General features: G+C 34.1%; 1 protein-coding gene across 1 annotated transcript in view; it reads right to left on the reverse strand.

Moving 5' to 3' along the window:
• MACROD2 (mono-ADP ribosylhydrolase 2) overlaps positions 1-27701 on the reverse strand; it is a 2132804-nt gene that overhangs the window by 2040165 nt on the left and 64938 nt on the right. Inside the window, exon 3 of the mRNA XM_036009551.1 lies at positions 13835-13942. Coding sequence (XP_035865444.1) covers positions 13835-13942 — 108 coding nt within the window. The remainder of the gene's footprint in view (positions 1-13834; positions 13943-27701) is intronic.

Below are 27701 nucleotides of genomic sequence, written 5' to 3' on the forward strand. Positions count from 1 at the left end.
TTGGCTTTGTCTATGTGTCCTTTATACATGTTCCTTGACAACCCTTCCCTTTCTTCCCCTATTATCCCCCTCATTCCTCCCCTCTGGTTACTATCAGTTAGTTCTTTATTTCAACGTATCTGGTTATATTTTGCTTGCTTGTTTGTTTTGTTGATTAGGTTCAATTTATAGGTGATCATTTAGCATTATTATAAAGCTCAATTTTTAATTAGATTTACTATAATCAACTTCTGACAAATCACACAATTATAAGAATTAAACTACGGTGGACAGTATTTGTACTTATTGTTAACTACCAGCAGAAATAAAAACTACTTCCCCACTCCCATTATCGTAATTCAAGCACAGCTGTTTATGCTTGGAACTCCACCCATTCTAGCCACAGGGATGGACTTTGAGATTTTCTTGCCTAAGGTACTGTTCAACATTTGAGAGCAACTATGCTTGGTCACCTACAAAAACTGAAGCCATAGTCATAAGATGTCACCAAGTGCCAAGTGCTATTCTATATGCTAGGTACTACTCTGAAAGTGAAATAAACAGTTCTGCTCTCAAGGAACTTGCCCATCTCTGTCCTCACTATCTTGAATTTCAGGAACAGAAGCAGTGGCATTGAACTTGAGCTACTGGGTTTCTCAGTTGAGGAACTTTAAGCACTTCTTCAGACTTCAAACCAACCCCACCTCACCTAATGGCTCCTGGCTACCACCATCAAGTTATTTGTACCTTATAAATGCCAATAAAATATAAATAAAATCCTGCTTTTTATTCCAGAAGGTAAGACCAAAAGCTATGTTACCTGTCTTCAAAGAAATGGAAATTTAAATAACAACAAAGTATAACTCAAAAGCAAAGATTAAAAATTCATTAAATTTAATATTGATGAAGTTTGGAAAATATATACTCTTATAATTGAGGGATATAAATTAATTTAATCTTTCCATAGAGCTATTCGGTTATATCCATCAACAGTTTAAAAACTTTCATACTCTCGTAATTTCACTTCCAAAGAATTTATTTCAAGGGAATAACTAAATATTTTTTTGCCAAAATATATCTGTTAAAATGTTTGTCTTAGCCTGTTTATAACAGTAAAAAAAAAAAAAAACATGAAACAATCAAAATTTCCAACAGTGAGGAGACAGTTAAATTAATTAACATTCATATGTATGACTGAATATCATGCAGCTATTAAAAATGACATATAGCTCTGGCTGGTGTGATTTTATAAAAATCAAAATGTATCTATGAAATGAAAAGAACCTGAAACATAAATACTGAACTTATACAAACAATAATGTGTATGTTTGGGAACATTACGGATAATGTTTTGTTCTTTGTATTTTCTATTTTCCTTTTTTAAATATTAAAGTATATTCCTTTTATAACAAGATCCCTCAAAAATACTTTCAAATATTTTTAAAATTCAGCTCACCAGTATGTGTGACAAACAAAATATAAATTTCCCTAAGTACACTGAAGAATCCTCAGAGAAAAAAATCTCTGAAAATATGAAACAAATGTCATAGGAGCTGACTTTCCCCATTCATTTTCTTTTTAATTTTAGTCTTTCAAAGTCCATTTAGGACTATGGTACTATTTAACTCCAAGGGGTATTCCCTAAAAGTAGTGACAGCAGGAGTCCAAGCTAGAAAATGGAATATTCAGAAGAAACTTCTTGGCAGCTATCCATACCCCTTGGCAATTATTTTTGCTTGACAATTATCTTCTAATTCCCTGGAGCATTTAATGTTCAATTTGATTTCACAGATTCTTTTAGAAAAATTTATAGATCAGAAAAAAGTGAAGGTCAAAGAGCAGAAATATTTTGAAAAAATATTTTTGGATGCTAAGCTAAATAACAAATATAAATGATAGTTTAACATATCACCAAGCCTCATTTTCATTCATCTTTTCACTCCACCCTCACAGAAATCCTGCTTTCTCTCTATCCTCACACTAAAGGGAAGACACCAGGATGCTTCACAGCAGAAAGTTCACATTTCAAGTTATAGCAGAGTTAAGAATTCAGCTCAAAAAGTATATACAGGTCTTCCCTATACTACTACCCACACTTGTCTACTCAAATATATTCCACAGGTTGGCCAAATGACATCTACCCACAGCAGTGATATAAAGCTTTCAGCAGGTTCTAGCACAACAGAGGCAGGAAAGTGAAGGGAGAGTTGATGTACAGTAATTTTTCCCCCTTTTACTGGTTTAGCTTGAATGGGTGCTGGGCTGAATCTGCAGAGAGGGAAGTAGGAGGTAATTTTTGGACATTATTGGCTCTATGTTAAGCACTACCACTCCCAGAAACTTGAACAGTATCACCCCATTAGTAACTTGTAGCTAGCTACTAACTGTTTAATACCTGGCTATTCCAAATTAAGAGGTCTAAAATTTCAGTAAGTTCAGTAAGAGACTGTTATTTGAACAGTCTCTTAGGTGGCACTGAGTTCTTCAGAAAGAATGAAAAGAACTGGTTAAAAGATGGAGGAACTATTTCAAAGAGAAAAAGCAACCAAAAAGCTTGTGAACTTAAGTTCTCAGTCTATATTAAGAAAAAAATTTCAAAAGCTCAAAGAAATAATAGGAAGAAATGGACAGGTACTAATTTGTCTACTTGCTTAAAAACTTAAAATTAATTGCTCCATTGTGGTAAATCCTTTAATTTTTTATTTCAACTTTCCTCATAGAATGAACTCTCCAGTCATGCTTTGTAGTTGAAATATCAGGATTCCTTACAATTAGTAAAATTTTAAAAGATATTTACAACAAAAGTGTCAATCTGTCAATTCAAAACTATAGAATTACAAATTTATATATATTTAGATAACTGTTTAATTACAATCACCCACTGGATTGTAAATTCAAAAGCTTAGATATCTGTTTTTCTCACATTTGATCTCTCATACTTAGTTAGCAGAGCGCTTGTCATGTAGTGGATACATAAAATATCAGATAAAATTTAGAATTATTTTCTAAAAAAAATTGTTCATCATTTGGTGATGAACAAATGAATGAATTACAAAACACTTAACTACAGGCATTCCCATTAAAATCAAGAATGAGCAAGGATATCTTACCACAGCTAATTTAACACTATAATCATGTGGTAGCCAATGCAGTAAAAAGAACAGAAAAACAGTGTGTTTAACAATGTATGTGCCTAGAAAACCCAAGGGGATCAACTGGAAAGCTAAAACTAATATCAGCAAGGTAGACAATTATTAAATTAATAGCTTTTCTATATTACCAAAAATAATATGATAAAATAAAAATAGAAAAAAAGAGGCCATTCATAATAGCAACAAAATTGTAAACTTGCTAGGATAAAACAACTATTTAAGTCCATATGCAGAAAACTATAAAACTTCACTGAGGGATTTTGAGGAAAGAGATGGAAATAAACCCAATAACCAGCACATTTATAAATAGAAAGACTCAATATGTTAAAGATGTCATAACTCCCTGAATAACCTAAATTTCTAATTAAAATCCCATTGATATTTCTGGAATTATCTGGAATTTCTGGAATTTGTTGTTCTGGTGATTATTTGTTATTTCTTCTGATTTTAAACTTGACAGAATAATTCTAAATTTTATCTGATAGAATAAGAGGATGAGATTATCCAAAAAAAATATTTAAAATGGCAGACAAATGGCAGAGGTTGGGGAAGCAGCCACACAATCCCAAATTATAACGCATGAATGAAAGCCACAATAATTTTAAAATATGATTCATGACTTCAGACCTTTCAGGGAGCATAAATTGTATATGAAGTTTAATACAAATTAACCATTAAAAACTGGGGCAAAATATGGGAGACTATTTATCTCACTTTAGAGTGGCAAAGACCACTCTAAATTCAATACCAAAGAAAGAAGCCAATAACAGCACATGAAGAATATGATGATATACCATCAGCATAATTGAAAAGTAAATGTCAAATTAGAAGAAATATTAGCAATGTATGTGGCAAAAGTTGCTGTTATTAATATATAAATAAGTTCTCCCCAATTTAAAAGGACAAATGTCTAATAGAAAACCTGATTAGGAATATAAACATAAAACTTTTGAAAAACTACACAAATGCCCAATAAATATAAAAAAGCATTCAATATCACAAATAATAAAAGATAACACTAATCACTATTAAACTGGTAGGTTTGATTGTATGATGATGTAACTTAGTATTTAAAAGAATTTGCACCTATATATCACCCTTGACAAAATACATCATAACACTGTAAGTACCAATGGATATCAAAATCACTTCTTAATAATGTTATACACTTTTATCTAGTAATTCCATCTAAGTAATATATTTTGGAAAAATAGGTGGATTTCCAGCAAGATGGAGGCATAGGTGGGTGCACCATACCTCCACGCACAACCAAGATTAGAACAAGAACAATTTAGAGGCAGAATAACACCCAGAACTGACAGAGAATTTATCTGAATAGAAGTCAGACATCCAAGAAGTTGAAGTAGACCCATTCATCCAGACCAGTAGGAGCGGCGGAGACAAGCAGCCTGGCGTGGGTTGCGACGCAGAGAACAGGGAGAACTGGGCACGTAAGGCAACCGGAGATGCATAAGGCATATGGGCACACAAGATCTCAGCGGGTAGACCCTGAGTACACAAGCCACAGCTGGCAGACCCAGGGAGGTGGCGATTGTGGACCAGGGCAGAGTGCACAACCCAGGATCCCAAAAAAGGGTCTGAGGTCCCAGGAGAATGGAGCTACTGCCATTGTCCCCTCCCACGCCCACCCTCACCCCCACATACAACATCACAATCTAGCGACTGGGGTGCCCAGCCCTGGTGAACACCTAAGGCTCCACCCCTCACCATAACAGCAGTGACCAGACCAAAAAAAAAAAAAAAAAAAGAGAGAGAGAGAGACACACACACATGTCTCAAACAGAAAAAACAGATCAATGCCCCAGGACTCATCCTTTTGAGCAACCAAGAGATAGCCAATCTATGAGATGCACAGTTCAAAACACTCATGAACAGGAAACTCACAGAATTGGTTGATTTTGGGCGCAAATTAGATAAAAAAAAAAATGCAGGTTACCATAAAAGAGATGAAGGAAAATGCACAGAGAACCAATAGTGATGGGAAGGCAACTGGGACTCAAAACAATAGAGTGGACCAGAAGGAAGAAAAAAACAACCAAACAGGAAAGAATGCAGAAATAAGAATTCAAAAAAACGAGGAGAAGCTTAGGAACCTCCAGGACATCTTTAAACATTCCAATATCTGAATTATAGGGGTACCAGAAGGGGAAGAGGAAAAGCAACAGATTGAAAACGTATTTGAACAAATAATAAAGGAGAACTTCCCCATTCTGGCAAAGGAAATTGACTTCCAGGAAGCTCAGAGAGTCCCAAAGAAGTTGGACCCAAAAAGAAACACACCAAGGCACATCATAATTACATTAGCCAAGGTAAAAATGAAGGAGAGAATCCTAGAAGCAGCAAGAGATAAGGAGACAGTAACTACAAAGGAGTTCCCATCAGACTATCAGCTGATTTCTCCAAAGAGACCTTACAGGAAAGACGGGGCTGGAAAGAAGTATTCCAAGTCATGAAAGACAAGGACCTATATCCCAAATTACTCTATCCAGCAAAGCTTTCATTTAGAATGGAAGGGCAGATAAAGCGCTTCTCAGATAAGGTCAAGTTTAAGGAGTTCATCATCACCAAGCCCTCACATTATGAAATGTTAAAGGGACTTATCTAAGAAAAGAAGATAAAGAAAAAACATGTATAGTAAAAGGACAGCAAACTCACAATTATTAACAACCACACCTAAAGCAAAAACAAAAGAAACTAAGCAAACAACTAGAACAGGAACAGAACCACAGAAGTGGAGATCACATAGAGGGTTAGCAACATGGGAGTGGGAGGAGGTGAGAGGGGGAAAAGGTACAGAGAATAAGTAGCATAGATTATAGGTTGAAAATAGATAGGGGGAGGGTAAGAATAGTATGGGAAATGTAGAAGCTAAAGAACTTATAAGTATGACACATGGACATGACTAAAGGGGGGGATGTGGGTGCAAGAGGGTGTACAGGGTGGAGGGGAGTGAAGGGGGGAAAATGGGACAACTGTAATAGCATAATCAATAAAATATATTTTTTAAAAAAGAAAAACAATCAGAGATGTTCATTAAAATTTCAGTATCAGGACATGCATTACAATTTTATTTATAAAAATAAAAAAACTGAAATAATAATAATGTAAAATAATGTTCTTAACATTTAAGGATAAAGAAAATAAGATTTATATAAGTGAGGGGGAAGCAGGTTACAATATAAATATAGCACATATAGTGTGATTGCACATATAGTATTGTCTACATATACATTTTAAAGACTGCAAGATATAAAACAAGTTTTAATACTGGTTATTTATGGATAAAAATTTGACACATCTTATTTATTTATACCTTTCTGTATTTGTCAATTTTCTCAATGAACATGCATTAATACTATACAGTGGAAAATAAATGTTACACATTTTTAATTTACCAATACTATAAGATATTAAATGATACTTGTTGATAAAGAATATCTATGATGTAAAAGCAAACTATTGACATAACCCTATTTTGAATGTGCCTTTAAGACTATATTACAGGCATGCTCAATGGGAAAAACTAAAAGCATTTTCCTTAAGATCAGGAACAACACAGGAATGTCCACTTTTAACACTCTTATTCAACATAGTATTAAGTCCTAGCAATCAACATAGTTTGATAATCAACATAGTTTTGGAAGTCCTAGGCACAGCAATCAGACAAGAAAAAGAAATAAGAGGCATTCAAATTGTAAAGGAAGAAGCAAACTGTCATTAGTTGCAGAAGACATGATACTATATACAGAGAACCCTAAAGGTTTCAAGAAAAAAACTCTAGATTTGATTTAAAAATTTTAGTAAAGGAGCAGGATACAAAATAAATGTTCAGAAATCAGTTGCACTTCATATACCAATAATGACCTACCAGAAAGAGAAATTAAGAAAACAATCCCATTTACAATTGCATCAATAAAATAATAAAATACCTAGGAATAAATTTAACCAAGGAGGTAAAAGACCTGTAATTGGAAAATTATAAGACATTAAGACAGAAAATGAGTAAGATACAAATAAATGGAAATTTGTACAGTGCTCATGGTTAGGAATAATTAACATCATTAAAATGTCCATACTACCCAAATCAATCTATAGATTCAAAGCAATTATTATCAAAATACCAAGAGCGTTTATCACAGAACTAGAACAAATAATCCAAAAATTTATATGGAACCATAAAAACACACCAAATAGCCACAGCACTCTTGAGGGGAGGGGGAAAGTTAAAGGTATCATACTACCTAATATCAAACTATACTACAGGACCATAGTAATCAAAGTAGCATTATACTATCATAAAAACAGACACATACATCAATGGAAGAGAATAGAAAGGTGAGAACTAAACCCTATATGGTCAATTAATATATGACAATGGAGGCAAAAACATAAAATGGGGTAAAGATACTCTAATGAATAAACGGTGTTAGGAAAATTGAACAGGTAGATACAAAAAATGAAACTAGACCACCTTCATATACCATATATAAGAATTAACTCAAAATGGATTAAAGACTTAAATGTACGACTCAAAACCACAAAACTTCTAGAAGACAACATAGGCAGTAGCCCCTGACACTTTTCTCACCAATATTTTTTTGTGCTGTATCTCCTTGAACAAGGGAAAAACAAAAAACAAACAAAAGGAACTACATCAAACTAAAAAGTTTTGCACAGCAAAGGAAAGCATCAACAAAACAGAAAGACAACTTACTGAATGATAGAACATACAACTCTACACCACAAAACAAATGATCCAATTTAAAAAATGAGCAGAGAATCTGAATAGACACTTCTCCAAAGAGAACATATAGATGGCCAATAGACATGTGAAAAGATGCTCAACATCACTAATCATCAGAGAAATGTATATTAAAACCACAATGAGATTATCACTTCACACCAGTTGGTGAGGATGTGGAGAAAATGGAATCCTTGTGCATTGTTGGTGGGAATGCAGATTGGTACAGCCACTATGGAACACAGTATGGAGCTTCCTCAAATAAATAAAAATGGAATTGCATCATGACCCAGTGATTCCACATGTGGGTATATATCCAAAGAAAGCCAAAATACTAACTTGAAAGGAGATATACACCACTATGTTCATTGCAATATTATTTACCGTAGCCAAGATATAGAAGCAAAACAAGTGCCCATTAATAGACAAGTGGATAAAAAAAGCAGTGGTACATATATGCAATGGAATATTACTTGGCCATGAAAAAAACATAATAAAATCATACCATTTGCAACAGCATGGAGGGACCTAGAGGGTAAATAAGTCAGAGACAGAAAGACAAATACCATAAAAGTACAGCATAGGGAATGCAGTCAATAATATTGTAATAACTGTGTATGGTGCCAGGTGGATACTGAAAATATTGAAGGGACCACTTTATAAAGTATATGATCATCTAACCACAATGCTGTACACCTTAAAGTAATACAAAATAATATTGAATGCCAACTGTAATAAAAATAAGATTAAAAATCCTATACAACAGGATTATTTTTATATCTGTGTTCAGCAAAATAACAGACTTTGTGGGATATCTCACATACAGGAAGAGACCTCATTTGGCTTTTTCCTGACATTGCCTTTTTTTCTTCCAAAAATGTAGGTTTGAGACTATCAGTTCTAAAACTGTTTTCTCTGTTTTTGGTCTTTCCAAAAGAAGAACTGTAGAACTATAGTAGTGGTAGTAGTAATAGTACTTTTATAGTATGATAGTTTGTTTGTTTCTAAGTGCTGCTATCTGTGGAATGAAAATGTATTACATTTATACTTTTATAATCCCAATAAAGAACTATATACAATAACCCCCACCTTCTCAGCTACTGGAAAACAGCATTTACATTTTTCACTTTAATATTTCTTTACTTACACAAGCCTTAAAATGGATTGTTCAATATGAAATGCTATAAAACTTGATTTGTCATGTGTATCATATATACTACAACTTGACTTATGATTATCCACAAAGTAAATGTACCTATCCTTGGCATGATGGGATGGGTACAGGAATAATTGAAATAAACAAATCAACCTTTCTGAATTTCCACTTTGAAATTCTTTTTATGACAAATGAATCAATCATTAGCCATAGCCAGCCCATTAGAGTAGGAAAGTTAACCATTTTTTCATTACACAGCCCATAATTCACAAATGAATAAAAATTATATCTCCTGCAAAATATTTTTCTGTGATTATGGTACAAGTGGAATTGTCTCTAAGAATATAATACTGAACTATAAATTAGATTGATGTATTCTCCCCAAGTTCTAGCAAAGAAAAAAATTCTCTGATTGATAGGCTTAGTATAAAATCATATAAGGGCCTAGTCACAGTAAACAGATCATCCTACATGCTACTACTACACACAAAAACCTGTACATGAATCTTCATAGCAATTCTATTAGTTATAGCAAAATACTGAAGAGAACCAAAATGTCCTTCAATGGGTGAATGCCTCAACAAACTCTGATATACACATGCAATAGACTCCTACTCAGAATAAATAGGAATGAATTACTGATACATGTAACAATCAGAATGGACCTCAAGGGCTTTATGTTTAGTAAAAATTCAGTCTTAAACATTTACATGCTGTATGATTGTATTTATATAATAATCTCAAAATGACAAAACTATAAACATAAAGAACAGGAAGTGGTAGAGAAATGAATGACAATACGAAGGGTAGCATAAGAGACTTCCTTCCTAATGGAGCAGTTCTGCATCTTTTTTGTGTTGGTAGTTACATGAATCTATATGTGGAACAAAACTGCACAAAACTACATGTATACACACAAATGTAAGTTAACAATGGTGAGAAGTGAATAAGGTATATAGTCTAGTTAATAATAGTAATGTACCAATGTCAATTTCCTAGTTTTAATATTGTATTATAATTATATGATGTCACAATTGAGGGAGGCTTACACAGCTGAAGGTGAAGAGTAGAAAGAACTCTCTATACCATTTTTGCAATTTCCTGTAATTATTTTGACATAAAAGTTTAAACAAACAAAACAATCACTGGTATGAGAACCTGAATTTGAACTTGGGCCTGCCTGGCTCTAAAACTTGTGCTATTGCCCTGTGTACCCTACTGCTTACAATATCTATTTTATTAAAATATACTAAATATGCATTATTTCCTATAAAGAAGAATATATATAGAAGGCTCATCCTGGATTACATTTAAAGAAATCTAAGGAAATTCAAAACACATTGGATTAGGAAAATAATTAAAATATTGAGTTATCTCATTCATGGCGAATAAGATCAGGCATTCCAATGTACTAACCTGGACATAGAAAGAGAACTTTAGACATCTGATAAAAGTGATGACTGGGCTGCTTTGGTACCTTGACTATAGGCACTACCTCTCTTCCCTTCTCACCAGAGGCAGCCCCAAAGTTTCCTGCCATGTTGCTTGGTTCACCTGAAAGGCTAACAGCTGTTCGTCTCCTTACACACCAGGCAACCAAACTGCACAGCAGAGAGCTGTAAGTAGTCATTACACTGTATATTTGGCAACTCTTTTCCATCTACCCAGGAACTTCCTGATGAAGTTGTCCTTGTGAGATACAGAACATGGCCAAATTATAATCGTCACAGCCAGAGAGGTGAGCTAAAGATGCCTGCCAGATGGTTTTTGGGAGTGAGTGATAGTTGCTTCTTGCCTTCATATTGATTCATCAAACTCTTATACACAATGGGACAGCTATGAAAAAATTACATATACATGCGAGGACAAAGAATCAAAATAATGATGGAATATTTTCATGTTTGTGATGGTTTCCTGTTTCATGCCATTTTATTTCAATAAAAACATAGCAAAAATTATTTTTCATTTTCATTTACAGATCAAATATAAATCATTTTAACAAACAGAACCAAACTGGCTCATTGTGTCAAGTCCCCAATGCTGAATGTGCTATTGGTCAAAGGTGCTACAAATTCAATTGCATGTGTTTATTTTAACAAATATACAGTATCAAGTGTTTATTAAGAACATAAGGGCAGGACATCACTATAGGAGCTAACATTAAAAATGAAAGTCTGTAGCCTCATGACGGAGATAAATGGATATACATTTAACAAACTTCAAGAAAAACTGTAATTACTGCTATTATTTAGTGTACTAATGTTGCAACTCAGTACTACACTAATAATAAAAAAGACAACTCATGAAAGTGGTCTTCAGGCCTCTAAGAAGAAAGTGCATGTCATCAGTTGTGCTCCACAGAAAAAAAATAGAATCAATAGCTAAAAGTTACAAGAATATACAAAAAGTTTGTTTTACACACACACACACACACACACACACATACACACAAGAGCTTTTAAATATCTTAAGAATATCATGCTAAGTGAAATAAGTCAGACAGAAAATGGAGATGGACAGAGGCTTGACTTGGGGTGAGAACACACAGTATAGTTTACAGATGATGTGTTGTGGAATTGTGAATCTGAAGCCTGTGTAATTTTGTTAACCAGTGTCACCCCAATAAATTCAATATAAAGGAAAAAAATAAAGAATTCCGACAAAAAGGTCAAGAACCATATGATTTCACTCATGTGGGATATAAAAGTGAAAGCAGCAAATGTACAAACAAGAAAAACAAACAGAAACTCATAGACATAGACAACAGCATGGTGGTTACCAGAGGGAAGAAGGAGGGTAGTGAAGGGTAAAAAATGTCAAATATATTGTAACAGAAAATTTTAACTTTAGGTGGTAAACACACAATGCAATATACAGATGATGTATTGTAGAAATGTATACTTGGAACCTATATAATTTTGTTAACTAGTGTCACTCCAATAAATTTTTTAAAAATAAAAATAATTTTATATTAAAGCTCAAATATATGGCATTATAAATCATTGACAACTTCATAATGCAGTGATATCTGATTAAATCTCTGTACTTGAGAGGAGTTCATGAACTTTCCAAGAGCCTGTCTCCTCCAGAGGCCCCACAGACCAGAGGAAAGCATCCTGACCTCCATGCAACAAATGAAGAGTCTGCAGAGACTAGATATGAGAGACACTTGTACTCTGTGAAGGAATGTGAAGATGGAATTCTATTCAAAAGGAGTGGTTCATATTGGGTGGACATTAAATCACTGGAAGATCCTCTCAAATACTTTTATATTTTAGAGAGGTAGTAGAGGAGAAAGGAAGTACAGAGGTATCAGAAGAATAGAAAGCAAAAAAACTGAGCTCTGATTATGGCAAAACAGATACAGTACAAAGCAACTGTGAGCCCATTCTGAGGGAAAAAAAGCTGACTAGGCTTTCAGACTTCCTGCAAAGTTGCTAGAACTATGCTAAAATACTCCATCATGAATAATATTCCAGTTCTTCATGAGACCCTTCTGTTTATCTACCAAGGATGTTCCTACTACACTGTGTGAATTTAATCATCGCCAGGGAGAAACTTAAGACAAACTTGGATTTTACCTGAATCCTGTACCTGTGGAAAACAGGAACATTCAAGAAATTAACCCCTTCCACTCATCCCCACAGAGCTTATATAAAATTCATGAACAACCAACTGTTTGTAACCTATGACAAAACCAAGACCCAAACCCTACAGATTTCCATTCTTTGACTCATAAATAATTAGCTGAACTATTTGTCCTCATCAACTGCTCTGGTTGGTCAATGTCTAGACCTGATCAAATTTTAGTCAGGTTTCTTCCAAGCTATTGAGCTTTGGCCCATCCTTGAGAATGGAAGGTAAAGAACTGTTCCTTAATGACCTCTCTCAAGAATCAGATGACCTCAGGAGAAAACATTCCCTGATCAACTGTCTGATCATACCATCCAATCATCCCACTGCTCCATATCCAATTCTTTTTTGCCTACTTACTCTTCTCTAGAAAAAAAAAAGTCCTATTTGTTTGACCTTTGAGGTGCTTGTAAATCTCATGGTTGAAGTGGTTCTTCCTATTGCAATATTCTTCCTTCCTTCTCTTATTGCGATAGCCCTCCTCCCCTTAGAAAAATAACATTTTTTAATAAAATCAACATTTATTTTTATAGAATCACAACTATGACATATTTTTTGATATGTAGCCACATAGTAAAATACATAGGACATCCAGAGCACCACAAATAACAGTTATTATTCCATGTTGAACCATGATATTGTTTACATAATTAATTGTTCAAATAATAAAAATAAAGCATTTTATCACTAACACGAAAAGTTGAAACCAAAGGACTGAGGTTTGAAAATCACAAACAAAATTTTTTTATATTTCACTTTTGTCTGGTATAATTCAATCATCTCTTAATAAGCTATTCTAAAGAAAGAAGCTTGATAAACTTGTTTTTATTTTGGCCAATTATTAAGCATAAAACCAGCACTAATATAGCTGTTAGATTTCTTTCTAAAGAACATTCTGCAACAATCTATTGCTTTTCCATTGGTCCAACTGGTCTCAACTTGGCATGGATACTATGTAGAGTTAGCACATTAACTGTGGCACATACACAAAAATAAATCCTCAATGTTTTTAATCACCAAGGGAAATATATTAAGACATTTCTATACCAGGAACCTTTTTCTAAAATACTTATATTCCTGTTTATGAAAAAAATATTCTTAAATAATAAATACTTGTAAAAAAAATACATCACAAACAAATCAACTACTCACCTGCATTGACTATCGCATCTACCTCTAGCAATGTGATGTCACCTCTATAGAGAGAAACTTTTTCATTCAAATTTTTCTTCACCTGTGATGTTTCCTGAGTATTTTCTTCTGTAATAAAGAAACAACATATATTAATAATATTCTTAATTAATTTAATAAAGATAATTTTGATACAAACACCTATATGAGTCACACTCTGATATAGCAGACAAGTAGAAATACATAAGTGTCAAATGTGTGGCTTATTCTCTACATATCATGTATTCTTAAATACAAATATAGAATTACATAAATAATAAGCATTCATTAAATGTGGGCAAGTTACACTGGTCAACAAAAAAATTCAATGTTTATTACCATTACTAAAATATCAATTTTAAAATAATATTATGTAGTACCAGTTTCACAAGGAGATAAGAAAAAGGTATGCAAATATTAAAACAAAATAAATTTTTACATGAGACCCATGGGGTCCTAGAATGTACACAAACCCACTCACCTGGGAATCAGCACCAGAAGGGCCCATTCTGCTTGTGAGTAGCAGGGAAGTGACTGAAAGAGGATGAGTGCCAAGCAAGTGGCATTGTGCCCACTCTGACCCCTCCCCCACATAGAACATCACAATGCAGCAAAGTGGGTCACCTCACCCTGGCCAAACCCTAAACCTCTGCCCCTTACAACATAACAGGTACACCAAGACAAAGAAATATGGCCCAGATGAAAGAAAAAATCAAAACTCCAAAAATAGAACTAACAATGAAGAGATAGCCAACCTATCAGATGCAGAGTTCAAAACACTGATAATCAGGATGTTCACAGAAATGGTTGAGTATGGTTACAGAATAGAGAAAACAGTGAAGGCTATGAAAAGTGAAATAAAGAAAAATATACAGGGGACCAACAGTGAAAGAAAGGAAACCATGAGTCACATCATCTATTTGGCACAGAAGGAAGAAATAAACATTCAGCCAGAACACAATGAGGAAACAAAAATTTTAAAAAATGATGAGAGGCTTAGGAACCTCCAGGACGACTTTAAATGTTCCAACATCTGAATCAAAGGGGTGCCAGAAGGAGAAGAACAAGAAATTGAAAACTATTTGGGCAAATAATGAAGGAGAACTTCCCTAATCTGGCACAGGAAATAGACATCCAGAAAATCCAGGAAGCTTAGAGAGTCCTCAAAAAATTGGACCCAAGGAAGCATGCACCGAGGCACATCATCATTACACTACCCAAGATTCAAGATAAGGAAAGAGTCTTAAAAGCAGCAAGAGAAAAGGAGACAGTTACCTACAAAGGAGTGCCCATAAGATTATCAGTAATTTTCTCAAAAGAAACCTTGCAGACAAGGAGGGGCTGGAAAGGAGAATTCAAAATCATGAAGGCAAGGACTTACATCCAAGCATACTCTATCCAGCAAAGCTGTCATTTAGAATGGAGGGGCAGATAAAGTGCTTCCCAGATAAGGTCAAGTTAAAGGACTTCATCAGCACCAAGCCCTTATTATATGAAATGTTACAGGGACTTATCTTTAAAAAAAAGATAAAAAATATGAATAGTAAAATGACAACAAACTCACAATTATCAACAACTGAACCTAAAAAAAATCAAAAACAAAAGCAAACTAAGCAAACAACTAGAACAGGAACAGAATCACAGAAATAGAGATCACATGGAGGGTTAACAGTGCGGAGGGGGAGAGGGGAGAATGGGGGAAAGGTACAAGGAATAAGAAACATAAATGGTAGGTACAAAGGAGACAGAGGGAAGTTAAAAACAGTACAGGAAATGGAGAAGCCAAAGACTTTATATGTATGACCTGTGGATATGAACTAAGTGGGGAGAATGCTGGTGGGAAGGGCAGAGGGGAATAAAGTGGAGAAAAAAAAATGGGACAACTGTAACAGCATAATTAGTAAAATATATTTAAAATGAAACAAATATTTTTATCTCTCATTTTAAAAGTTCACATGAGCATCTTTTTTCCTCATAACCAGACTTATACTTGCTGCCCAATTCCTCACATGATTCATCAAAAAGGCAGGAATGTACTCAAAAGCTACAACTTACAACATTAATAATTATCAGTAGTTCTTTGAACAATAAACCAAAACCAAATGGAACAGTTACGACCACCAACTGTTTTCTATAAATACAGCAATATAAATTACCACTGGAGACCACTTCTTTTATTTGAATATCAGTGCACTGCCTTCCTTTTCACACAACTGTGTTTCATCAACCCTGATCCCAAACTATCTTTCCCATAACCTGGGTCTTCAGTAATAAGTAGGACAGAACATTGACAACTGTCATTCCCTCCCAAGCATTCTGGATGTACACAAAGCACCAATTCACATTTTGTATATCATTGGCTTTATCCAACTGCAAGCTGAAATATCTGTCAGTGTACACATATGATAAAAATTGTTCTTCCAGATTGTATACTGTTGATATTATTTTAAAAAATAGATAGACAATAATGTGGTAAAAAACAGATTTTATTCAAAAATGACTACAACAAGGGGAAAGAGGCCTCAGTATAGAACTGGGCTCAATAACAAATACAGTAAGAATAAGTGGGGATTTATAGCCAAGGAAAAAAGTAGGGATCAACAGAAGGAAAATTACTAAAAGGAAACATTGGGGATGAAGAGAAACTGTGGTTAAACAAACAGGATTCTTGCTGCAGGCAGGCCAGGGTGATCAGATATAACCAGGAGAATGAAGGAGGGTATGGAATTTGATCAAATACTAAGGGTGATTAGAATTCAAGAGTAGTGAATAGTAGTAGCTTCTCTAAGCTGATTAGGAAGGATTCTTGCTAAAACTAGACTATGCAGGTCTGGCAAGGACGGACCAACTCCAGAAAAGGGCTTAGTGGAATCTCACTAAAGTTTAGTTAAAAAGAGAGTCTTTGTCAATCTGTCCTCTCATTCCATGAAAAAAGAGGCATTTTCCTTTCCTTTGATCAATGTAAATCCATTTCTCATTATGTTGTCCTTTGTTCATTAAGGACAAACTAAACCAACAATTAAGACTTGGTAGTAGAGGATATGGATAGGTGGTGTGAGAAATCAGACATTTAGTGAGAAGAATGTCTATGAAAATAAAAGACTAGAATAAAATAAAAATAGATTAGAAAAGTAAAAATAAAGATCAATGAATGGAACTGACTATAAATCCAGTTTGTGAGTACAGAGTGCCAACAGTTAAGAAGATTTCTTTATGTTGGGGTAGAAGCATCTTTCACATTTTGAATGCCCTTGGTGATGGCATCAGATGTGTTAGAGAATTTTCTGAAGGGCCCACACAACAGCCCGCATAGGCTGACCATATATGATCTATTGTGGTGATTTCTTTGAAGTTTATACCAGGTCATCCAGTTTCAGCTTGCAGGGCTTCAGAAAAGGGCAGTTTTACCTCTCAATGATGCCAAATCAGAAGGAGAGAATAAAAATTCAAAACATTTTCAAAAAATTCAAAAGGAAACTAGAATTGACAAAATGTTCAAGCAATAAATAGAACTGGAATTTAATAACCTACAGGGGTACACTATAGTTTTCCACAGAAACATAAAATTTTTCTCTAGCATCACCCTCCTTTTTTATTCTTATTTACAGATTAAGTCTGGTGTCATTAGAGTTGGCCTAATTATTTATGTAAGTGCACCAAGAATGGTAATTGACCACTTAGGTCTTTTGAGTTTGCTTTCCTGTAACTTTTAATAAAGAATCTCAGATAAGACTTTTTAAAACTCAATAGGAAACTAAGCCAAGAACTCACCACTAGATTGAACCTGCAATACCCATATATTTAGGTGAATTCTTCTACTCAAATTTCCCAAAATACCCTTAAAGTTTCTGGGCTTGCCAGAAAGTAAATGTCCATACTCATCAATAAGGCCGAGAACCCAAATATAAAACTGTTTTCTTTTTTTTTCCAAAAGGGCTTTGTAAGCATTAGCTCTATAAAGTCAACCTTAGTTCCTTAACTGTCTGATAATATCTGATTCTATACATTGTTCTCAAATATGACATCTCAATCAAAGCCTTGGTTATACAACTAATTTTTTCAATTATGTCCTATTACAAGAAAGACAGATTCTTATTGAGCTTTACAAATAATTTGGTTGCCACAAAAACAAGAATACTCAAAAGTTTCTGAATTCTGAAGAGATTGGCAAGGGAAAAAATTATTTCTATTTACTAATGTACAAATCTACTAAACTATCATGAGTTATAGACAGCTTGGGAAAAGAGAAATGGGATTCCTTAAATAAATCATTAAATAACCAGCAATCTTCCAAAACAACAACCATAAAAATCATAATCACTTCTCATTAGTTCATTCAGTTTCATGTAAATGACTCTTTTTGTCCTAGCACCATTTAATGCATTAAAATGACAAGCAAAAAAAACCCCACATATTTTTCTTACTCCATTAAACCAACAATTATATTAAGCAATTGTATATGAGATCTATTGCCTTCAGAAACCTGTATGTTCCCCAGAGTACCTGTCAAAGTCCTTTACATGGATCTCTGAAATAGTCACTTTTTTTGTTGAAGACAAAGTACTCTTTTCTGTAGCTGATTTCAAAAGCTTTCAGGGAAAAAAATCAGGGTGTAACAAAAACTATCCATGGATGATAAAAGACATAAAATAGCCATGGTTAAAGATCTGAGGGCAGTGTATTATAAAAATGAAGCAATTGATGAGGAATTTGATTATTTCTATGATATACAATGCTTAAGTAACTAGAATTATAATAGGTAAGATTACACCAGGACATATCATGGACAAAAAAGTTTCTGGAATATTTCTATTGGCTTCATACAATTTTTTGAAATATCTATATTAATAATATTTAGCCATATAAATACAACCTAGGGAAGGTTAATCATCACTTCTTATTTGACAATGTTTCCCATGCAATTTAACATATCAACTAAACAAAATTATTCTTAATATTACTTTTTTATAAAGTGATATAATGGAGCTTTGAGATTTTCCAGGGGTTCTCTGGAAAATATCAATTTCAGTTCTAAATCAAGATTTCATTTAAGATTTGACTTGAGGGAGTTGTTGAAAATGTTAACAGGTTTGAACACTTGATTAAATAGGATTATAGATTACTATAAAACAATACTTTGGTTCTCTTAAACAGATATGATAAAGACAACATAAAACACAGAAAATTATTTTGATAAAATATAGGCTCCTTTTGGCCTAGGCTGATTATTTTAAATCTTTTACAATTTCTTACTAAGAACAGACCTAAGATGTGGTGTATATATACTTTGAAATATCTGTCAGCCACAAAAAAAAAGGAAAGAAATCTTACAATTTGCAACAATATAGATGGACATAGAAGGTATTATGGTAAAATAAATCACAGAAAGACAAATACTATATTATTTCACTTATAAGTGGAATCAAAATAAACAAAATAAATGAACAAACAAAACTAAAACAAACTCATAGAGGAAAAATTATGGTGGCCAGATAGGAGGAGGCTTGGAGAAAATGGGTGAAAAAATTAAAAAGTACAAATTGCCAATTATAAAAATAGTTATGGGGGATGTAGAATATAGCATAGGGTATATAGCCAATATTATTATAATAACTATGCATGTTATCATATGGATGCTAGACTTATCGAGGAGATAACTTATAAATGTCTAATCACTATGCTGTACACATGAAACTAATATACTAGTGCATGTGAACTGTAATGGAGAACAAATTTTTAAAAATTAAAAAAAGAACAATAATCCAAGGAATCTTTATCATTATAACAGAGAGGAAAAAACCAAACTCTAATTTTGCATCAGCACATCATTGGGTTCATTTTAAAAAAAACTTAATAAATAAATCCATTCAATTTTAGCCAACTTGATCACATAAAAAATTCTCTTCTTCAAACCTTTGATAACTCTCTCTATCCATTCAGGTTTTATCCTGTTATTTTCCTCTTTCCCATACTGGAATAACCAGTGATCTTTTTTTTTCCCCTTTATTTAGGACAAAACAACTATTTACCTTAAAAACAACAAAAATCCTTCATTCCTCACAAACTTGGCACACAAAGTTGCTTCTCTTCACATTTATTACCTTTAGTAGTTTTGTACATATTAATTATAATTTTTAACCATCAGTACCCTTTGTTTTATAGTAGCAATTTTCAACCTTTTTCATCTCATGGCACACATAAACTAATTACTAAAAATCTGCAGCACACCAAAAAATATATTTTTGCCAATCTGACAAAAATATAGGTATAATTTTGTGGATAAAAGACTTAAATATAAATCATGACACCATAAAAGTACTAGAGGAAAGCATAGGCAGTAAAATTTCAGCAATACTTTTGCCAATATAGCTCCTAGGGCAAGGAAACCAAAGGAAAAAATTAACAAATGGGATTCCATCAAATTAAAGAGCTTCTGCACAGCTAAAAAAAAAATCATTAAAATGAAAAGGGAACTGATTGTATGGTAGAACATATTTGCCAGTGATATATCGGACAAGGGTTTGATCTCCAAAATATATAAAGAATTCATATGACACATCACCAGGAAGACAAACAATCCAATAAAAAAAATGAGCAAAGAACCTAAAGAGACAGTTCTCCAAGGAGGACATACAGAGGGCCCAGAGACATATGAAAAGATGCTCAATGTCACTAGCCATCAGAGAGATGCAAATTAAAACCACAATAAAATATCACCTCACACCTGTCAGAATGGCCATCATTAATAAATCAACAAACAAGAAGTGCTGGCAAGGTTGTGGAGAAAATTAACCCTAGTGCACTGTTTGTAGAAAAGCAGACTAGTACAGCCATTGTGGAAAACAGTATGAAATTTCCTCAAAAAACTAAAAATGGAACTGCCTTTTGATTCAGTGATTCCATTGCTGGAAATATACCCTAAGAATATTGAAATGAGAGGGATACCAGCCAGCAGTATCCATCACTGCTACAGATGCTCGAGATACGAGAAAACATACACATGGACTACCAAGTCCTGTGGAGGAATAGGAACAGCATGGCCACTCTCTCTAGTGGAGAGCACCCTGAATCGCCGCCTGGGTAGGCTTTTATTAAGCCTACTTAGATACAGATACAGTTTGTTGATTATAGTCTGGAAGGGAAGATCAAACAAATAGGTCGTTTTCAAAGGGACTGGCAGAACTCATGCTGGGATTCTGGGCAGAGTTTGGGGTTTTATCACTTAAAAGGCTACAGGACCTAAAAGGCTAGTTTTGTTTCCTGCCTGTGCCTTCATATTATAATTCAAGAGCAACCTCCAGCAAGCAGGTCTCACAGGATCTTGCATATCCTGTGCCTCAGGTCTAATTACCCTGGGGGTCTATGAACTCTGGTCTGGACTGCACCACCCCTGTTATTTCTGCAGGCCTGAGTCAGGCAGAGGCAGCCGGGAGACTTGGATTTCTCACAGCCAGAAAAAGGACTCAAGCTTTGTCAAGCCGAGGGGGCAGGGGTTGATGTTGATCACCCTCTCATTTCCACAGCCCCTCCAAGTCCTTCCTTGGGGCCTCCACATGATCATGCCTGTCTTAGGTGATCCCCCTTTTGGGGAATCTTACCCATCATTGGCTAATTGATCAAGCATTGGGGGCCAGGCAAGGAGCAGAAGGAGCGCTCCTGCCAGGGAAATAAGTTTTGCTTCCTTAGTATCTCCTGATCCGGAAGTCTCTCACTTAGCCTTAGCCACAGGGGGTTACAGCTTCATGAGACCAGGCAGGGCGGGCCCCAACACCAAAACACCAATTCAAAAGAACCTAGCATCCCTATGTTCATAGTCATGCTATTTACAATAGCCAAGTGTTGGAAACAGCCTAAGTGCCCATCAGTAATGAGTGGATCAAAAAAACTGTGGTACATTAATACAACGGAATACTATGCAGCAAAAGAAAGAAGGAAGGCCTACCCTTCACAACAGCATCAATGGAACTGAATAACACTATGCTAAGAGAAATAAGCCAGGAGGTGAAAGACTCACCTATGATCACCTATAAGAGGAACCTAATGAACAAAAATAAACTAAAAACAAAATAGGATAAGAGGCATGGAAACACAGAACAGACTGACAGTGACCAGAAGGGTGGGTAAGGGGGCTAATGGTGGAAAGAAGGGGAAGGGACTATTCAAATAACTTATATGAATGACCCACAGACATGGACAACAGTGTGGGGACTGACTGTGGGGATAGAGTATGGGCTGAGCAAGAGAAGGACAAAGGGGGAAAAATTGGGACAACTGTAACAGAATAACAATAAAAAATTTTTTAAAAACATAGTATAATTTTGATTCATTCACACCAGACAGCTATTGTGATGGCTGTTGCCATTTTTTTAATTTGACAATTTAAAGGAAAGAGGTCAGTGCCCCTGACTAAATGTCAGATATTGCATGTTTTAAAAATTCTTGCAGCATATCAAGATTTTAATCTTAGAATCTTAAGATTATAAGTCTGTCCCTATTATGCTTCAGTTAACTATCATCCAGCACACTGCCTCAGGAGTCCTACTCAACAATACATCCCGAATCAGGAGTGAAGAGAAAGGCTTCTAAGGTCAGATATTGAAGATGATCGGATATCCAGGGTAAAGACTCTCTCTAAACTGACTTAGCAGAATTCTTGCTAAAACTGGGCTATGCAAGTCTCACAAAGAAAAGACTTAGAGAAATCTGCCTACATTTTTTAAAAGAGAATCTTCGTTAATATTATGTGACATTCAAAAGTGTTTAAAAATATTTCCTTCTACTTCCTACCCTGAGGATAACGTGTTATTAACTTTGCATTGGTTTGTATAATTGTTTGTAATAGTCTGACATGTCAGAAAAATTATGAAAAAACATGAGGGAAAAAAAGATTAGTGAGTATTCTGTCTAGTTTATCCATCAATGTGACCTCTACCTTTCTTTGTCTATACAATATTTCACAGTTCTGTAAATTTTAGAAAACAAATAACTTTGAAAATGATTCTTGTCAGAGAAATGCAAATAAATTATTTTTCCTGAATGGAACTGATGTTGTCCTGTGGACAATTTGCATTTATTAGTATACTTCATTTCAGAGTTCCTTACTGCCTATAAATGTATTTTTTAAATTCTACTTTGAACCAGAGTTAAATAAAATTGTTGATAAATTTTCATTTTATATTTGTCTGAGTCATAATCTCAACTTTATAAAAAATCTTCCTTTTAACAGACATTTTTTAGGTCTGGTTTATTTATTTAACTAAAACTTGTATATCATTTACTGTTTCAGATGATGTTCTAGTGCAGGGGTATCAAACTCATTTTCACAGGGGGCCACATCAGCCTCATGGTTGTTTTTAAAGGGCCAAATGTAATTTCAACTCCTTAACAGTTAAGAAGTAGTTACATTTATACAGTCCTAAAATTATTTCAGCCCTTTGAAAGCAACCATGAGGCTGATGTGGCACCCGGTGAAAATGAGTTTGGCATCCCTGTTTTAATGCTTGTAAATGTTATCTCCTATAATCCTCATAACAAATCTATCTACTACATATTGCTGATATTCCCTCTATGTAGGTAAGAAAGCTGAGGTCTACAGAAATAAGGTGGTTTGACAAAGTACACAGTGCTGGTATGTACAAGCCTGGGATTTGAACCCAGGCAGCCCATGCTCTTAATCAACAAGCTACACAGGCTCTCATTTACCTATTTTTATTTTAAAGAGTCCAATGCTAAATGAGGTGTCTGTTGTTTAGGTCCTGTCTTTCCCTTCAGTTGCAAAATAGAGCAATTTCAAGCCTCCCCAATAAAAATCATTATTTGGTTTTGCCTTAGAAAACAAATGTAATGGTTTACCAGAGTGGTTACCATACTTTGAAAATATTGCAAAGACCTCAGTAGTTTTCTGCCATGTGTATTTGACAAAGTTTTATAACATCACATACCAGGGAGTAGAGGACCACCCAATAAAATCAAATCTGAAGATATTAATTATGTATCTTCTATTTTCATTTTATCTTTTTTATGCAAAATCTTCAAACTTACAGATTCATATGTCCTAATACATCATCTATTTATACTGGGACTCTTTTTTATTTACATTTATTCTGAGTTCTGGCATTTAAGTTACTATTGTTACTATTTCACCTCTTTTTTAGACATAGATAAACCATTTAGATTACTGATCCATTTTATGAGGTAGAAATATAATACAATACTATAGTAACAACAACAAAAATTTAATCAAACATACATTAACACTCTAACAACATGAAAACACATAAGGAGAAACAAACTTTATTAACTGAATCTTATATAAGACAAACTGACCAACACCCTCCCTGTTTTGAAAGCATAACTTTTAAGGCTATAATAATCATTGATAATAAAATAGAATTTTCACAAAAATAATAAGTATTTAATTTTATCCCAGGATACTTTGAATATTATGGTAATAATTAATTAATATAATTACTAATCTTGGCTTATCTCTATTCACCAGCTCTCTTCATTTAATTTATTATCATTAATATGATTTAGTTATTAACAACTGAATTGCACTTAACACTGTACCAGATTTACACAATTTAAATACACCCCTGCTGCCCCTAAATATTAACAGAAAAAACTCAATGACCTATCTAATCAACAAGTACAATTGGAAGGAAACCTAAACAGAAGCATAGATCTGCAAGGAAGCTCTTAAAATAGTCTTGGCTTGAACTAAGACTATGAAAATGAAGGCAGGAAAAGGTGAACACTAGCAAAAATCCTCAAAAAAAATATCTAACAAAGTATGAGGGTTCTCACTGGAGGAGGAAGGAAAGGAAATGGCTGAGGTTGACTTTCTGTTTCTGATTTGGTAGCTATGAGAGGAAACGCAGTGGGAGAGCCAGTTTAGGAAGAAAGGTAAGTCTTAAGTATCTTAAGTTTGAACATCCTGCAGAATATTTAAGTAAAGGTGCTATACGTACAGGTCTTGGTGCTCAAAAAAAAAAGTCTTCAGGCTAGAAATGTGGATTTGAAAGATATCATCATGAGTAAGGGCCCTGGCTGAAAATATCATGGGTTGAAATGAAATGAAAATCAGCCAAAACAGAATACTGGAGAACACTAACCTTTGTAGTTAAGGCAAAGGGAAAGAATGTGAAAAAGACACAAAGAACAAATACTTACAGAGACAGGAAAGAAATCAGCAGAAGCTTATGGAGGAGAAAGTTTAATAAACAAGTTACCAGCACCTTCAAATGTTACAGAAAAGTAATAGAGGACTACAAACATCTCATTAGATGTAACAATTATGTCATCACTGGTGACTTTAGCAATTACAATTTCAATAAAGCCAAAATATGGATGTGCCTACAACTGAGCTTAGACCATAATGCCCCATGAGAAGGTGAAGAAATAAGATAGGAAGAATCTGTCCCAGAATGACCACATGGAGTAAAACTTCCAACTGACTTGAAAATTCTGCTGTAAAGGAAAAAAATAAAATTCAATCTTCATTAATCCATGAAATCATTGATAGGTCTCTTTGTTACGACAGTCCAACCTTTCCTTATCCATCAAATAGATATACCATAATCTGTCTAATCAATCCCTTTGTGAGAGTATTTACATCATTTCCCATTTTTGTTAAAAATAGTATCTGAAGACCTTTATTTATATATTAATATATGAACTCATCCCTGATTATTTCTGTTTTCAACTTTTGAAACAGAATTACCAAGTCACACACAAGGTTTTGATGCAGACTGCACCATCACACTGCTTTTTTTGCCTAGGGGTGGGGGGGAACACAAATGCACATGGCTTTAGACTGTGAAAGAGAAAGGAAGTGCTCATATTCTGGGTGACTTCAAAAAGGATAAGGCAGTTGAGGGAATCCTTTCACCATGTGTACCTATATCAAATCATCATGTCATACACTTTAAATATCTTACAGTTTTATTTGTCAATTATACCTCAATAAAAATGTAAAAAAAAAAAGAAACAAAAAGATAAGGCCTAAAAAGAGGCCATTGGATTAGAAGTACCCTATTTATCCAAACATGGTTGAGAATTTTTGAAGTAAGATCTGTTAGATTCTGCATTGTCATTAACTCTTTCGCTTAGTTATTCCAAGTTCTCTAACTTTAGTTCAATTTTAACTCTCCTAACACACGTCCAACTATTTTTTACATATTACCAATTCTACTTTTAAAACATTCCAAAATTATTTTCTCCTCTTGACACTACAACTGCCCTGGTGTATTAAGTTAAACATTAAAACAAATTAAATCAAAATATAGTGCCTCTTACCCTATCTTAACAACTTCATTTTCCACAACTACCCATCACTCTGCTCTCTAAACAAACCAGCCTCTTCAATGCTGCCATGTCTTTGCAAATGTTCTCACTAACCAGAATGCCATTCCCTTGCATCCCCTTGACAAATTCCTACTCACCTCTTAATAGCTAGTACAAATGTTAGATGTTTTGTGAACTCTTTTCCTCTACTCCAAATGACTTTGTCATTCAATATATTGCACAGTTATCAATTACTTTATGATTCTTGGTCTCTGAACTGAGAATGCCAAGGCTATGTGTATGTTTCTTGCATATTTGAGTCTTTACAGATTCCTATCACAATGACTGGCAGACACACTGCAGATACTCAAACACCTACTAAAATGAGGAAAGGAAAATCAAAATTTAAATAAAAGAAAACAACCCTAATACAAACAATATTTTCAAAAGCAAGGCTAATGACTTTAAATATTGTAGTGAACAATTCCAAAAACCTTGTTAAACGATACAGATTTCTAAGCAAAAATGGTAATAATTTGGATATATTTTAATTTCCTGCCTCACAAATCACTGATTTCCAAACTTTTACTTTTTTACTATTTAGTCTTCAAGGTAGTTTCATGAAGTATGTTCTGTAGAACAAGGCAAAATCTCTGGGAATAGGGACTGAAGCCATATTTTTTAGCAAGATTTAAGGTGATTCTTAAGTACATAAGATGACCAATACTTTAAATGATTATTTACATATAAAATCACTGACACGATTTAAGAAAAAATTTAATCTTCACCCAATTATATGTTTTATGGATTTTAGAGAGAAAGGGTGGGGTAGGGGAGAAGAAAGAGAAAAACATCAATGTGAGAGTGAAACATTGATCAGTTGCCTCCCATATGCACCCTGACCAGGGATTGAATCCTCAACCTAGGTATATGCCCTGACCAGGAATCAAACCCACAGCTTTTAGTTATAGGACAATGCTCCAATCAACTGAGCATCAAGCCAAGACACTGACATGATTTTTAAAATAATACTGGAAACCCAACAGACTTTGAAACTACACATGACATTATACAAAGTAAAACTATTAAGTTACTGATTCACAATGTGTTCTTCTCCCGTGTTGTCACAAACCTAGAAGGATATATTACATAACATCTAGCTATGCTTTACATGTTGGTATGATAAATTCCGTAACTATACACATGATCACTATTTTTGAAGTTGTAAATTTTCAGACTTTAAAGAAAATTATGAAATCTGTAATTCTAGGTTATAAGGAAAATAAACACTGTAAAACTCTGGACCAGACCTCCCTCAGTACTTTCCTTCAGTACTGATATGTAAAATCATATTCACATTTGCAAATCACCAACCTCTACTAGAAGCATCAGCCCTAAAGGAGAAAAAAGCATACAACAAAATTCAAACTTAACAAAATATGACTTCTAGGTTATCTGACAAAAATACATTAGAGATTACTTTTATATCTTTCATGCATTTAAATGCAATTTTTATTTTATTTTTTTTTAAAGTTAGGTCATTTTCTAAAAATGGCAAATAAGG

This window comes from Phyllostomus discolor, chromosome 9 (genome assembly GCF_004126475.2).
Source record: "Phyllostomus discolor isolate MPI-MPIP mPhyDis1 chromosome 9, mPhyDis1.pri.v3, whole genome shotgun sequence".
Classification (NCBI taxonomy): Eukaryota; Metazoa; Chordata; class Mammalia; order Chiroptera; family Phyllostomidae; genus Phyllostomus; species Phyllostomus discolor.